Below are 13,177 nucleotides of genomic sequence, written 5' to 3' on the forward strand. Positions count from 1 at the left end.
GGGTTGCTAGAGGGCTGAAGGTTACGGTGATGTGCTTTTGCGTATGCTCTATTGTGGGTTGGTATGAATGTTGAAAAACTTGAAGTGCGAGGGGGGGGTGTCTAGTTTGCAGTAGTTGCAGGGAATTGGGGCTGCTGTTGTTGTGGCTGTTGCTGCTGGGTATCCTCGTTCAGCGTTAGAAGCAGTTGGGCTAGACATCTCTTGGACCCGACGTCGTCGCGTAGCACTTCTGTGAACGTGTTGTCCCTCAGTTTCTCCGGAAGCACCAGTTTCAGCAGCCTCCTGGCCTCGAGGTCGTCGCTGAGCCGCAAGTAGCAACGTATGATGTGTTTGAGAAGTCTCCCCGGCGGAGCATGCAGCGTGAGTTGCTCGACCATGTCCTTGAGGACGTTAGTCACCGCGTAGAACCGTTCCATTGTTGCGCAGATATACTGTAGCCCGATATCATCGAGCAGGATCTTCTGTAAGATGAAGATGGCCACTGTTTTGGACAACTCTGAGGAGGACTCCATGATCCGTAGACACAGTGGGACAATATCCGTTCTGAGCAGGAACCCAATGACGTCCTGCGAATCGTTCTTGACAAGGGCACCGATGACCCCCAACGACGTCAACCTCAAGTACTCGAAGGTCCGCTGCCTCGACGTCGTGTTGAGGAAGGGGAACAGGAACAGCGGGATGTGTGCCTGGAGGAACAGATGTTTCGTGTCCGAGTGCGATGCGACACACTGCAACAGCACGAGCGCGTTACACACCCTGTTCGACAACTGGTTGGAGAGCAACGCCGGCTGCAGCATCGGGTACACGGATATGATCTCGTTCAGCAGCGAGGTCATCACCCCGAAGGACGACCAAAGCACGGGAGCCAAGTCGTCGAATTGTTCCCGCTTACGACCCAACTCCAAGAGTGCTTGCTCCTTCTGCGGGCCGTACGTCAGTTGGCATATCCAGTGGTACACGTTCGGATCGTCCAGCGCGTGCTGGGGCGGCTGGTTCATTGCGGCTGCTGGTATCTGTGCAGGCTTGAGAAGGCCCAAGAGTGAGGCCACAACCCTCTTCAAGAGTGCCGTTTGTTCTCTTCTCATACAAAGAGAGAAGAGAAGAAGGTGGCTACCCGGACACTCTTTGTATAGCAGACGAGTCCCAAGCATGGGACGGCTGAGGATGGTGGTGGTGAGCGACTCCTACTACTGCTACTAGGCTACAAAGAGGGCACTACGTACGGTAAGACGATGCAGAATCAGAAATTTGGGTATACTTAATGCTTCACGGATACCTGAGTACAATAAGTTTAGGTATCGATCAGACTGGTGCACAGCTTTTTTCTAATCATGTTCTGCAGTGCGACATCACGGCCACATTATACACTTATAATGGTGAGAGCAGTGATACCGCACCGTTTCGGGGCCACAAAGTGGCTTGTCCGTCTGCGAGAGACGCAAGAGACACGCCAGCAGACCATCTCTACTTTGGATGCTGGGCACACGGCCCGCTTTATATACGGCGGAGGCAACGTGTGTTACCCAGACGCGGTGGCAGCGGCCTCAGCGCAGTAGGGTTTGGCGGCTGTTCGTCGGCGGTGATGTGGAGCGGGTCCGGGGCGAGCAGTCGGAGGGTGTCTGGCAGGACGGTAGTGCCAGACGGACGGTAGTGGTACGTCTGGCTGTGACCGGTTTATCTCTTTCTCGCTCTCTCGCCTTCTCGCTTACTTTCTCACTATTATATATATTGGACAAACTGTATAACTACAAGGCGATGCTCAAGATGGTATGAGGAAATTGGCGTATTACTGTAGATGAGTGATGCGGTAGGGGCGAGGGTTTAGTGTAAAACAGGTATGTGCTCTTGAACCGGTCAAGTCCGCTTTACAATAAGCAAGAAATTATTGCTGGAAGCTAAGATCTATAACAAGATTGGACTGACCCTGAGCTTTGTTGGATATTGTCTTTCTCGCCGTGACTATCCATTTTGAGTAGAGATTTAGATGACTTAGGTAAAGTTGACTTCTTAGTTATACTATTTAAGTATAAGGTTCGATGGTCTCTTCTGTATGTTCAGAAAGATAGACACCAATACTATGGATATAACTAGTCTTTATATATGTGAGAATTTCCCGGATATTCTCAGAATAGGATTATGTTTCACAGTGTAACATTTTAACTTCGTCGTGACATTATTGTTATACGTTTTATAGTTGTCACGTATCATTATCGTTTCATACTCTGTTTATGCCTATGATGATATCTTGTCACCCCTATAATAGTCATTTTCTGTTGAATAGGGTCTTGTTCGCCGTGGCTATTCATTGTAGTAGAGTAAAGAGATGTTTTAGTTCAGGTATGACTTCTGGTATATACTTAATATATAAGTATATGGTTCGATGATCTCTTCTATATTGTAACAGATAGAAGGATCAATTCATTCGAGGTAGCTAGGTTTTATATATTTGAGAATTTGCTCAGAGTCAATGGTGTGGCTCTTCACTTTCTCACTGTCGTGGATACCTCCACACTTGTGGCATCGTTATTTGTCTCGTTAAAATTTGTGTCTTTTATCAAGTGTGTGTCCTGTTTATGCCTATGATGATATCCTATCATCCTTATCATATTCATTTTCTATATCCAGCATTTTCTATATTCAGCAATTCTCTCATGCGATCTGTTTATAATGTTTGGTGCAAGGTGTTGTGTTTTAGTACAAGCTAATAGAGTGTCACAAATTAAAAACCCGCTAAAACTATAAACTTTAATACAAAGATATAAAGCTGTCGAAGTAGTGACTATGCCGGCTGCGCCTCCAAAACCTCGTTCTCAAAACAGGTCTTCACGACGCCGATCAGCGCGCTGCTCTGGATCTTGGAGTCCCCGCCCTTCGAAATCGCGTACTCGAGGTCCGCAAGCTTCATACACAGGTTGATTCTCGTTTGCTCGTGCTGCAACTCGTACTGGTCGAGGATCTCCATGATCCCCTCTATCAGATCTATCAGTGCAAGTCCCTGCTCCTGCCTGATCTTGTGCAATGTGTAGTACGCAGTGTTCCAGTCTTCCTCCAGGATAGACTTCAAGATCTTCCGCAGATCAGCGGGTCTCGCGGCACCGCAGCACTCGTAAATGGTATCCGTAGAAACCTCATCGCTCTCGTCGTCTCCCAACGTCGCTTTGCTCGCCTGCAGAACGTTCAACACACGCCGCATGTCCCCCTTCGACAACTTGATCAGCGCCTGCACGGCATCCTCGGAAACCCGCAGATGCTCGTGCACGAGCACGTTGGCGATCCTCCTCTTTATAGCGTCCTCGGGCAAAGGCTGGAACCGGAACCGGGTACACCTACTTTGCAAAGCGGGGGTCAACTTGTGCGAGTAATTGGCAAGGATACAAAACCGCGTGTTCTTGGTGTACTTCTCAATGATTCTACGGAGCGCGTTCTGCGCCGCATTGGTCATTGCATCCGCCTCATCCAGGATGACCAACTTGAACCCACGCGAGAATATCTGCCTCGTGGACGCGAACTCTTTGATCTGGTTCCGCACGACATCGATCCCCCTGTCGTCAGACGCGTTCAGCTCGAGAACCATGTGCGAGTAGTTCTTTCCATATATTTCCCGAGCAAGCGCCACAATCGTAGACGTCTTACCTGTCCCGGGCGGGCCGTAGAAGAGCAAATGGGGCAACCTGTTCTCCTGTATAAACTTGTGCAGCACGGATACAATCTCTCCCTGACCGTACACATCGTCCAGACTCGAAGGACGGTACTTCTCCACCCAGGGCAGACTCTCTCTAGACATCACAGGCTCAATGTCGCGCAGGTACACACCAATGCTACTGTGACTGCTATTGTCACTTTCAACCATTGAAGCAGTGACGAATTCAAATTCTTAAAACTTGAAGAAGAAGAAGAAGAGGAGGAGGAAGACCTGCAGAAAGAAATTCGGTGCTGCTGATGCCAAGGGAGAACACCACGCATGGTTATTATTCAGACGCAGTGCACACACAGAGTTGTGGGCAAATAGCCCTACATACTCACTCACTCTCTCCTCGATGTGTGAAACAAGGGCAAGAACTGGAGCCGCCCAGACGCTGCACCAAGGAGATACAAAGAATTCTGCCATGAGAGCAAGTCTACAACAACTAGAACACACTGATAATGTGTACTCACAAGCACACTGGAACAGGTACTCTCGTGGTTGTCCTCATCATCGTCACGGTACCACTAGGGGCCCACTGCTGTGTCACTTTGTACGTTGAACCGGCTTCATCGACTTGTCAAGAAGAACTGCCTCGCGATGCCAAGATACTGCCGTTGAGCGGTGAGTAGACGACACCTTAGGCAGAAAATCAGGGAGTGGGTTGCTATGTGGTCTGCCCTGTGGTTGCTATGCGGGCTAGTGTTTAGTGCGGTGCACTCGTGGGGGGTGCCCAGGTTTGATTTTGATAGGTACGGTGCACTGCGATCGTCTACGTCCATCATTAACTCGGACAATATAGCCGAGTGGACACCCATAGTGTCAGAGCTGACTCCAGGGAAGCAGGACTTCTACATGTTCAACATCAGCGACAAGTCCTCGGGACTCGGGTTCGCACCCAGTTACGAAATTCTCATCTTCATGAGTGGTAATATATGCAGCCAACCACCTTTCGAGAATGCATCGTTCAACAGTTTAGAGGTAGAAGTGAGACTAAGTTACGCGTTTAACGATACAATCGCAGTAAATGCATCCATTGGCGAATCGGTCGCGTTTTCGTCCGGATACGTCGAAGCGTTGGAAGTGTGCCCGTTAAACGTGACTGATCAGACAGCCTTTACCAAGTCTCAGTTCTCGAACTTGTACGTCGTTGTGGAGCTTTACAATACCACGTCCAAGTTGCCACTACAGGTGACACCAGAGACTGCACAGATGACATGGTCGTACAGGCTCAGCATATCGGAGAATGACCTCGTGTTCCAATGGGACGAAAGGTCATGGTTAGAGGTTCTGGACACGGATCATAACTCTGCGTTACTGATGACCGGTAACGTCTCCGCGGACCATCACTCACAAATGGGGAACGTCTCCGTATACGATCCATCGCTGTACGACATATACATCTACACAGAGGAGGAAAGTACGAAGCTGATGCAAGCTCAGATGAATTTCTCGCTGTGTGCCGTGACAAACGGTAATTACTTGGTCACCTCTGCCAACGAGGTCAACGTCAGCTCCAATATGATGGAGAACACCCTACGCGTACAAAAAACCATCGCCTCCAGTGGGAACGGGGTCAGCGAGTTCTTCTACGTCACGGGGCTCAATATGTCAACGTCATACGTCGCGTATCTTACCAAAAAAATTGGCCAAAGAGGTAACCTTTCCGACGTTGGTGGCATTCTCTTCTCAAATATCGAGTTCACCACCGCAATAGACGATAGTTGCTCTCTCATATACGGCCTCGATTTTTGCACAGATGTCATGTATTCAGTGCCGACCTCCTCGTTGGCAGCTGGGAATAAAACACTAATGGCTGAGACCTATGACAATATCGCCAAGGGGGTATACGCCAACTTCAGCAGCGCACTGAAACTGGTATCGTGTGACACGGAACTGGACGCCAGGTATTCACCCTTGAGGACTTGTGAGGACTGTGCAAGATCGTACAGAGATTGGCTCTGCGCGGTTTCCATTCCCAGATGCACCACAAGACACTCAGAGTACTACCTGATGAGGAGCAAAAATGATAATAGGAACGCCTTCATCAACGAATACATAAGGCCAATCCGCAACTATTACGAAATCCTCCCCTGCATCAACATGTGTTACAACCTTGTAAGTGACTGCCCGAGTGTTTTCGGATTTTCTTGCCCGTCGTCGAACAAAAATGAAGAACTGTTGTTGAACAGTTACAACTACTTTATCGAGGATTCCTGGGATCCCACATGCAACTTTTTGGGAAATATCACACATGCCTTGAAGTCTTAGATGGGATAAGGTCATAAGGATGGGAATTTTGGAAGAATACATGGGTATTAGCCTGGGTTTTATATACATGTTGATATATGGGCGGGAATCCTGAGAGAATGCATATTCATATAAAGATAGAATAGTTTATTTACACATCATCGATCTTCCGCTTCGTCCCAGTGTTCCCCTCCACAGATTCTTGCTGCGTGGAATCTGTGTCTATCGCAGGGGCCTCAGCAACTGCCTCTTCAACTTCAGTGGTTGTCGCTTTAACTCTAGGCTCAACCTCCTTCAATTCTTGCTTTGCTTTAACGAACTCTTCTGAGATATTCACTTCAGATCCACGGTCAAATACCTCCTGCAACACTTTGGTCCAAGAATCCTCATGGTTTTCCGTAAAGTCTTCCAACTTAAATACATTGCCCTTCTCCAGGGACCACTTTTGTTGTTGCAGCCTAACCAGTTTCACCATATAGCTCGACGACCGTAGTGCTTTCCCGACATCACTCACAAGCGAACGAATATAAGTACCGGAAGAGACCTTCGCTTTGAAATGTAGCAAAGGAGATCTGTATTGATCGCCCATGCTCGCGATCTCATCACTTTCCTCTTGCGTTAACGGGATAGGATCTTCAATTTGTGCCACCTCCGTGTCTAAGTTATGCGCTTCACAATACTCTTTAGAAAAATACAGAGTGTCGTTTAGTAAGTTGGCATTCAGGTTTTTGACAGTGTCTTTACTCTCATAGGTAGTCGGCCTCAGCAGAGGATAATTGTGCGTTTTGGAGAGGGAATTCTCGAATATGGTCAGATCGTAGATCGTTACCTCTCTGGGTTCAATGGCCCTCGGTAAAGGTTTCCCCTCCCGTGCATACTCGTGTAGTGGTTTCCCGTTCATTTTCAATGCGGCAAAGATGGGCGGTGTCTGCTTCAAAGAACCCTCGAATTTCTCCTTCAAAGATTGCAATTCCTCCATTTTTAAATGCCTGGTAGAGGTCTCTGATAAGATCTCGCCTTCTACATCACCGGACGTTGTCGAGACACCAAACAATGCCTCACACTCGTACACTTTTACTGTACCGGACAAATAATTAGCCAACTGCTTGGTCCCGGAACCGACCCCAATTATTAAGACACCAGATGCCAACGGATCCAGCGTCCCACCGTGGCCCATCTTAACTTTGGAAACCTTTCTTAACTTCCTTTTGCTAGGCGTTTTCCCGGTTTGCTCCCTGTACTGTTGCATCCTTTCCGCCGTTAACCTGGCGATCTCTTTGGAGAAAACGGAGCTCCCATTAAACAGATGCTGAACTTTCAGCATAAAATGGTTCGACGTGATCCCACTGGGTTTCTCAATTGCAAATATCCCGTTCATTACCGCTCTCCCGCTTGATTTGATAGCCTGTAGGACCTCCCTCATCTCCACATCTCTCTCTTCAATCGTCAGGTCATCGCATCTGAATCGAAACTTTTCACCAAAATTTTTTCACTTCTTAAAGTCGATATTTTCAGTTCGCCCAGAGGGAAACGGTACCCAGATCAGATCCCCTTCTCAGTCCACCGATGTATTATATCTTTCTTCCACTCCCCTCCCCTATCTGGACCACTACCGTATATCTATAAAAAATTAATGCTACTGGTGTAATTGCAGGAAGAATCACCCAAAAAACAACAACACTTCCTGTACCCGTCTCACTTATCCCTCTTCTTGCGCATCTGTCTCATTTTCTGTTTGAGCCCGTTATTCCAGTTGCCGTTCGTGAGACTTCTCTTGAACCCGTAATCCTCCCTCCCAAGCACCGTCCTCAGATCTGTGTCGTCTCGAAGCGTGCCACTCTTACCGTGCTGTTTCCTCAAACTAGGTGACGACGGCGCCGTAGATGGTACCACGCCCTTTGACTTTGGTGCGTTGCTCACACTTGTCGCTCGGGTCTGCTCGCCGATCTGCCTTGAATCGCCGCCCCTCACATCCTTATGTTCTACAAATTCCTTGTACTTGTTTCTCTGCGTCTGAACGTATTTTCTGCACCTGTCTATTTCTTCCTGGTCCAGGTTGTTAAATGACGCCCTCTTTTTGAATATAGTCCTGTCAAAAAGATCGTTGACGTCTATGAACGATTTGGGGAACGATTGAATCACTTGAAACATCTCTATATCCGATTCATCCTCTCCGTAAAGGCGGTCGACCCTTTCGCCACTACTGGAGTCACCATGCTGATAGAATTTGTTTAGTGGGGAACCGCGGCCCCTATGCTTGTTCATGTTCAGTTTATGCTCGCTCAGTTTCAGTATCCCCAACGAGATCTTGAACAGGAAATGCGACCCCTCGTAGAACATGCAATCCCATATCCTCAGCGTGGTTTCAATGGGGACCACGCCTATGAAACAGCTCATGAACCAACTTGCTGTGCACAATGTGATCGGGGGTAGTCTGTACAAAAATTCATTCTTAACGGGGCGTTTGCCCCTCGTGGATAGCACTGTTTGTTCGCATGTGGGCTTTATTTGGGCCCACAGCTCTGGTATGTACTCCTTAACGCAGAGAAGCAAAACACCTTGGTCAACGTTTACACCTTCTAAGTTAACATTGTGGACACCCGGCAAGTAACGCGACGTTATGATCACCAACATCCAAAACACTTTTTCCTCCCTGAGGAACAGGAGGAGCAAACCGGCAAGGAAGTTCATAGATTGACAGTATCCAATCTTCGGGTTGTAGATGGAAAACCCCACAAGGATTCTTCTCAAAGAGGTTATCATTTCGGGCTCCTCTCCAGAGCTCGTATCATTTTTCTGGAAGTGCACATTATCCGGGAAAGTTCTATTCAGGTCTCTTTCGATAATCTCCATATCTGACAGAACTTTGCTGTACTTCTCCGCCTTGTGTCCTCGCTGGATCTTTTCCACTTTCTTGACGAGCTTATCGTATACACCAATATTCGCATCCAAAGTTTCCTGTCCCCCGGCAAAATACCACCAAGCGGTGCCTCTCCACTCTGCAGGTATACCCTTCCTCACATACCTCTTCAATTTCTCATTCTTTGGCGGGAACACAAGAGGAACACTACTACCATCCGTGGAAATTCTGTGCTTCTGCATGAGTTGCCTCCACTTGAATCTCCTTCGTGAGCAGCACTCGGAATACTCTTGAGACCATCTATTATACACCTCGGTATCTGCATAATTGGATTGCTTCTTGAAACCGTATTCATCATATTGATCTTCGAGGGAAATTTCTCTACTTCCGGACACCTTAGAACTTTCATTGACATGCGGCGTCTCCTTCGGTCGATTTTGATCAATTGAATTGTCATCACCATCATCATCCTCATCATCACGATGATTGTCTGAATCAGCATCATCCGGATCAACCTCGGGCGTCGTAGACAGCAAGTTCAGCTCATGCCCCAAAAGGTTTATTTCACTTCCAATGCTTCCGCTACTGCCTTCCTTGCCCCCTGGGAGATTCACGTCATCGTCATCGATGTTGTCGTTGTACAAGTCCAAAACGCTCAAATTCGAGCTGCTATTATCCCTCGATTCCAAGTGGTCCTTGCCAATCTGCAAATTGGAGAGCACTGCACTGTTTCTGGCGTCACTTAGCTCGAGAGTCAGCGCGCTGAGCAATCGTGGGTCACTAATATGATCGCACTCCACCTTCTTCGAACGGGGGTCCGAGCCCGCGAAATTCGGCACAGACGGTGACTTGATCATCGCAAGCCTATTCGTAAAGCTTTGCGGGGCCATGATCAGCTCCGTGCTCCCTGCAGACACTCTCCAGAACACTATATGGCCTCTCGTCTGGAACTGAACTGTCGCGACGACCTGCAACCCCGAGGTGATCTCAACTTTGAAGCTTTTTAAAATGATATATCGAATGGTCGACTACCACTACTACTAAGGAGATTGTCACTGGCAGAGGGAAAAGCAGCAGGACTAAGTGGTAAGTATCAGAGTAACTGGTACAATTTGCTGAATGCGAGACTAGTGCCTGCTGCGTTCGAATGGATGGCAATATCTGGAGATATTCCCCGGACTCAGACCAGGTGTACCGCAGCTGCGAGATGAACGAGCTTGGCAGCGGGATCCTGCTGAGTCGGGATCTACCAGTACCGCTGTTGTATGCGGACAATATTAGGTTCAGAAGCTACTGTTATGAGAACCACCCAGTGTACATGGCGTGCAATTTTGTCGCATTTCCTGCGCATTACCTCCCGGTGATCACGAAGGACTGGGACCCGCAGAAGTTGAATAAGGACCGGCTTGGTGGGTCGTTTTCCTCCGGGATCTACGCCGTTCTGATGTCCTTCAGTGCGAATTTTGTGATAACGTTGTGTCTTACCGTGCTGACGTTTATCATTACGAGGGATAGACCTCACGTATATGCCTCACGGTCGCTCAAACTGGGCTCTCTGCTCGCGAGCATCAACCTGACAATTGCACTGGGGAGATTGCTGCAGTTATTGAGCGATCAGCATAACAAGCATGGCGCCGCCGTGTCCAAGGCCATCATCAAGTTCTTCTCTCAAGACGCCACCTTCACCACGCTAGATTTCCTCACAACTTTGACATTGCAACTCTGTCAGGTATTCATCATTATGAGAACGTTTGAGAGGAATCAGGAGAAGAAGCTGATCCTATTCTGCGGCGTGTTCCTCAGTTTTGCGACAAATATACTGTGGGTTATCCCGCAGTACAGGACTGTTGCAGGACACTCAATCACTTGGGATACACTACCCCCATTCATCTATCTGTTTCGGATAGCGTTGGCAGCGTCGTATGCCGTATTGGTGCTCTCGTACATTATCCAGAAGAGAAGACTATGGTGCAAGACTCTACAGATGGCCTTTCTCACATTGTTGACTGTCCTGGCGGTGCTGCTTCTTCCAGGGTTCTTTATTGCAGATGTTGCGAATGTGTGGATAGCAGAATTGGGTGAACTGTTCACGACCACCTGTTACGTCGGCTCAACGTTCCTGGTGTGGGAATGGCTTGAGCGGCTCAACGCCATAGAGAGAACTGTTCAGGCACAATCAATCCTTGGGAGACCCATCTATGAGGACGAGCAGCGAGATTACATGTTTGCCCAATACGCTTTGAAAATCCAGGATGCGATTCAGCGAGACGAAGTGGTGTCAAGTGATGACGACGAGAACTCTCATCCGCATTCGAGCTCTCATGGTGACATAGAATTACACGACATGCTAAGTAGCACTTCCAGAGAAACTAGATCCTCTATGGATAGGATAAGTGTGAACCAAATCAACTTCAACGCCAAACAGAGCCATAAAAACATCATGGTGCAGAAGCTCACCAACGCGTTCGATAGATTTACCTATTTCACAGATCAAGTTGTCTTGAAGAAGCTTGGTACAAGGTCACTGAGCAGCAACTCGAATACGGAACAATCGGAGAATAAACGTGCGAAAATGGTGAGCAGGAGAATTGGACTTGATAATCCAGACAAGACATTTGTGTACAATACAAAAGACGTTGTATTTGCATCTGACGAGGAACTCCCAGAGGACAACGAGGTACTCAAGGAAGTGGGATCACAGGGAACTCACAGGGATCATGAATTAGAAGACGGGTCAGACCTATCAATGGTTTAATTTCAGGGTCCTTTTTCTCATTAAGGTTTGTTATATAAAGACGAAGAATATGAATATTTGTTAAGAGTTCTATGTATATGAGCTGAGGTGACACGGGCAAGGAGTGGGGACCTCGAAGATGTGGTCAATTGTAGTATTCCCACTCCCTAAACGCTTGGGTAGTGTCCTTCCAGTATATGTTAACCGGATGACTCATGCACCTGCTCCCATTTCTGGAAACTACTTGATCCCTAGAGATACTAAACACGTAGTCCTTGTCCCTTTTGTGGCGGCCAAAAGTAGCGCGTCTTTTCCTTTGATTCAGCCAGTACATCTTTTTGAAGCCTGGGACTGGACCTGGGTGGATTAGGCACTCGGTGGATCTCATGATATCTACAAAAACCAGAGATGGGATATGCTCTGCAAGTGAGTTCACTCTCTTTGTCAACAGCTGGCCTGTTTCCCCTTCAAAAGTGACTTTCTCTTGGTCCGCCTTCAAGTTTGCAAAGATTGTCGAGATCAATGGTGACGTGTGGAAATCTATTTTGTTTCTAAGAAACCGTTTAAACAGCCGCTTTGATACGATCGACGTTTGAAAGTAGATGTAGATGGGCAGAAATGATTCTCTGGACTCGTTCTGGACCGTGAGCCCCGACATTTCCTCAAACTTCAGCGAGAAGTGTCTGTTCAATTTCTTGATGACGTTTCTAAGCGCTATCTGGTCGTCTCTGATGAATTTGTAGTTGAATGCCAGCTTCTGTAGTGCGATCTGATAGTTTTTCACAGTGGTAAGCCTCTTTTGTCTTTCCAGCACGGTCAAATTCTGTTTGCTCAGCTCGTTGTGGTGATGCTGCCTGTATTTTTTGGTGTGTTTAACGTTGAATAGGTCCACCAGCTCGGACTCGTCGTTGATCTTCGTATTATGCACCTTCATGACAATGAGCTGTGGTTTTTCCGCCGCGGGGAGTCCGCCCAGCTTCTCCGAATCCACCTTGAACGGTCTCAGTCTGTGAACGATATCCTTGGACAGTTTCCCAAATGCGTTATCCTTGTACAGTAGGCCGCTGATCGACGCATCCCAGGGAATCACTGGCTTCCCCTCGGACTCAAAAGAATCCATGCGGTGTTCCGTGTATCCGTTAAAGTCACCAGAACCCGACGGCAGTGACGAGTTCCCCAAGAACAGAGGTCTATAGCCAGCGAAGAGTCCCTCTGTGTGTATTGTGTCTGCACCGATATGATCCGTGGGCTGCACTCTTGGCACTATCACGGAGCGCACGGAACTCCCTCCCAATGTGGCCAGACTGGGCAACTTCCCAGGCGACTGCCCAGACGCCTGTCCGCCGATTTCACGAGTCCTGTCCGACCTGTCCGCACGAGGCCTCGCCGGGGGCGCACGGACCGAACAGTTCGCAGAGCCTTTCGCAGCAGTATCGGTCCCAGCACCACTACTACTACTATTACCACTACTATCACTAGTCCCACCTCCAGAACCGTCCGTCTTCGTGACGCCGCCCCCAGCATTCTTCGTCCTGCTTGAGGAGAAAAGCCTCCTAGTCTCTGCAACGGTCACCTTTCGCGGAACTACAGCATACCGCCCAATACGAGCAATACACAACATCCCAAACACACACGTACAGTAGATCAAACA

General features: G+C 48.2%; 7 protein-coding genes across 7 annotated transcripts; 2 read left to right on the forward strand and 5 right to left on the reverse strand.

Annotated features, from left to right (window-relative positions):
* Positions 1–101: 101 nt before the first annotated feature.
* CAF40 (CCR4-NOT core subunit CAF40) lies at positions 102–1,151 on the reverse strand (the record flags this gene model as incomplete). Its single annotated transcript, XM_022610552.1, has 1 exon — positions 102–1,151. One exon carries the CDS (start codon positions 1,149–1,151, stop codon positions 102–104), a length of 1,050 nt encoding a protein of 349 aa, XP_022466837.1.
* Positions 1,152–2,779: 1,628 nt separating this feature from the next.
* RFC3 (replication factor C subunit 3) lies at positions 2,780–3,784 on the reverse strand (the record flags this gene model as incomplete). The annotated part of the gene is made up of 1 exon (XM_022610553.1): positions 2,780–3,784. The coding sequence occupies one exon, from the start codon at positions 3,782–3,784 to the stop codon at positions 2,780–2,782; it is 1,005 nt and encodes a 334-aa protein (XP_022466838.1).
* Positions 3,785–4,351: 567 nt separating this feature from the next.
* Positions 4,352–5,953, forward strand: MID1 (Mid1p; the record flags this gene model as incomplete). The annotated part of the gene is made up of 1 exon (XM_022610554.1): positions 4,352–5,953. The coding sequence occupies one exon, from the start codon at positions 4,352–4,354 to the stop codon at positions 5,951–5,953; it is 1,602 nt and encodes a 533-aa protein (XP_022466839.1).
* A 130-nt stretch (positions 5,954–6,083) lies between these two features.
* On the reverse strand, positions 6,084–7,310 carry PUS4 (pseudouridine synthase PUS4; the record flags this gene model as incomplete). Its single annotated transcript, XM_022610555.1, has 1 exon — positions 6,084–7,310. The coding sequence occupies one exon, from the start codon at positions 7,308–7,310 to the stop codon at positions 6,084–6,086; it is 1,227 nt and encodes a 408-aa protein (XP_022466840.1).
* Positions 7,311–7,627: 317 nt separating this feature from the next.
* On the reverse strand, positions 7,628–9,682 carry MSB3 (Rab GTPase-activating protein MSB3; the record flags this gene model as incomplete). The annotated part of the gene is made up of 1 exon (XM_022610556.1): positions 7,628–9,682. The coding sequence occupies one exon, from the start codon at positions 9,680–9,682 to the stop codon at positions 7,628–7,630; it is 2,055 nt and encodes a 684-aa protein (XP_022466841.1).
* Positions 9,683–9,939: 257 nt separating this feature from the next.
* RIM21 (Rim21p) lies at positions 9,940–11,547 on the forward strand (the record flags this gene model as incomplete). The annotated part of the gene is made up of 1 exon (XM_022610557.1): positions 9,940–11,547. The coding sequence occupies one exon, from the start codon at positions 9,940–9,942 to the stop codon at positions 11,545–11,547; it is 1,608 nt and encodes a 535-aa protein (XP_022466842.1).
* A 124-nt stretch (positions 11,548–11,671) lies between these two features.
* MRX6 (Mrx6p) lies at positions 11,672–13,147 on the reverse strand (the record flags this gene model as incomplete). Its single annotated transcript, XM_022610558.1, has 1 exon — positions 11,672–13,147. One exon carries the CDS (start codon positions 13,145–13,147, stop codon positions 11,672–11,674), a length of 1,476 nt encoding a protein of 491 aa, XP_022466843.1.
* Positions 13,148–13,177: the final 30 nt, after the last annotated feature.

The sequence above is a fragment of the Huiozyma naganishii genome, chromosome 11 (genome assembly GCF_000348985.1).
Source record: "Huiozyma naganishii CBS 8797 chromosome 11, complete genome".
In the NCBI taxonomy this organism is placed as follows: domain Eukaryota; kingdom Fungi; phylum Ascomycota; class Saccharomycetes; order Saccharomycetales; family Saccharomycetaceae; genus Huiozyma; species Huiozyma naganishii.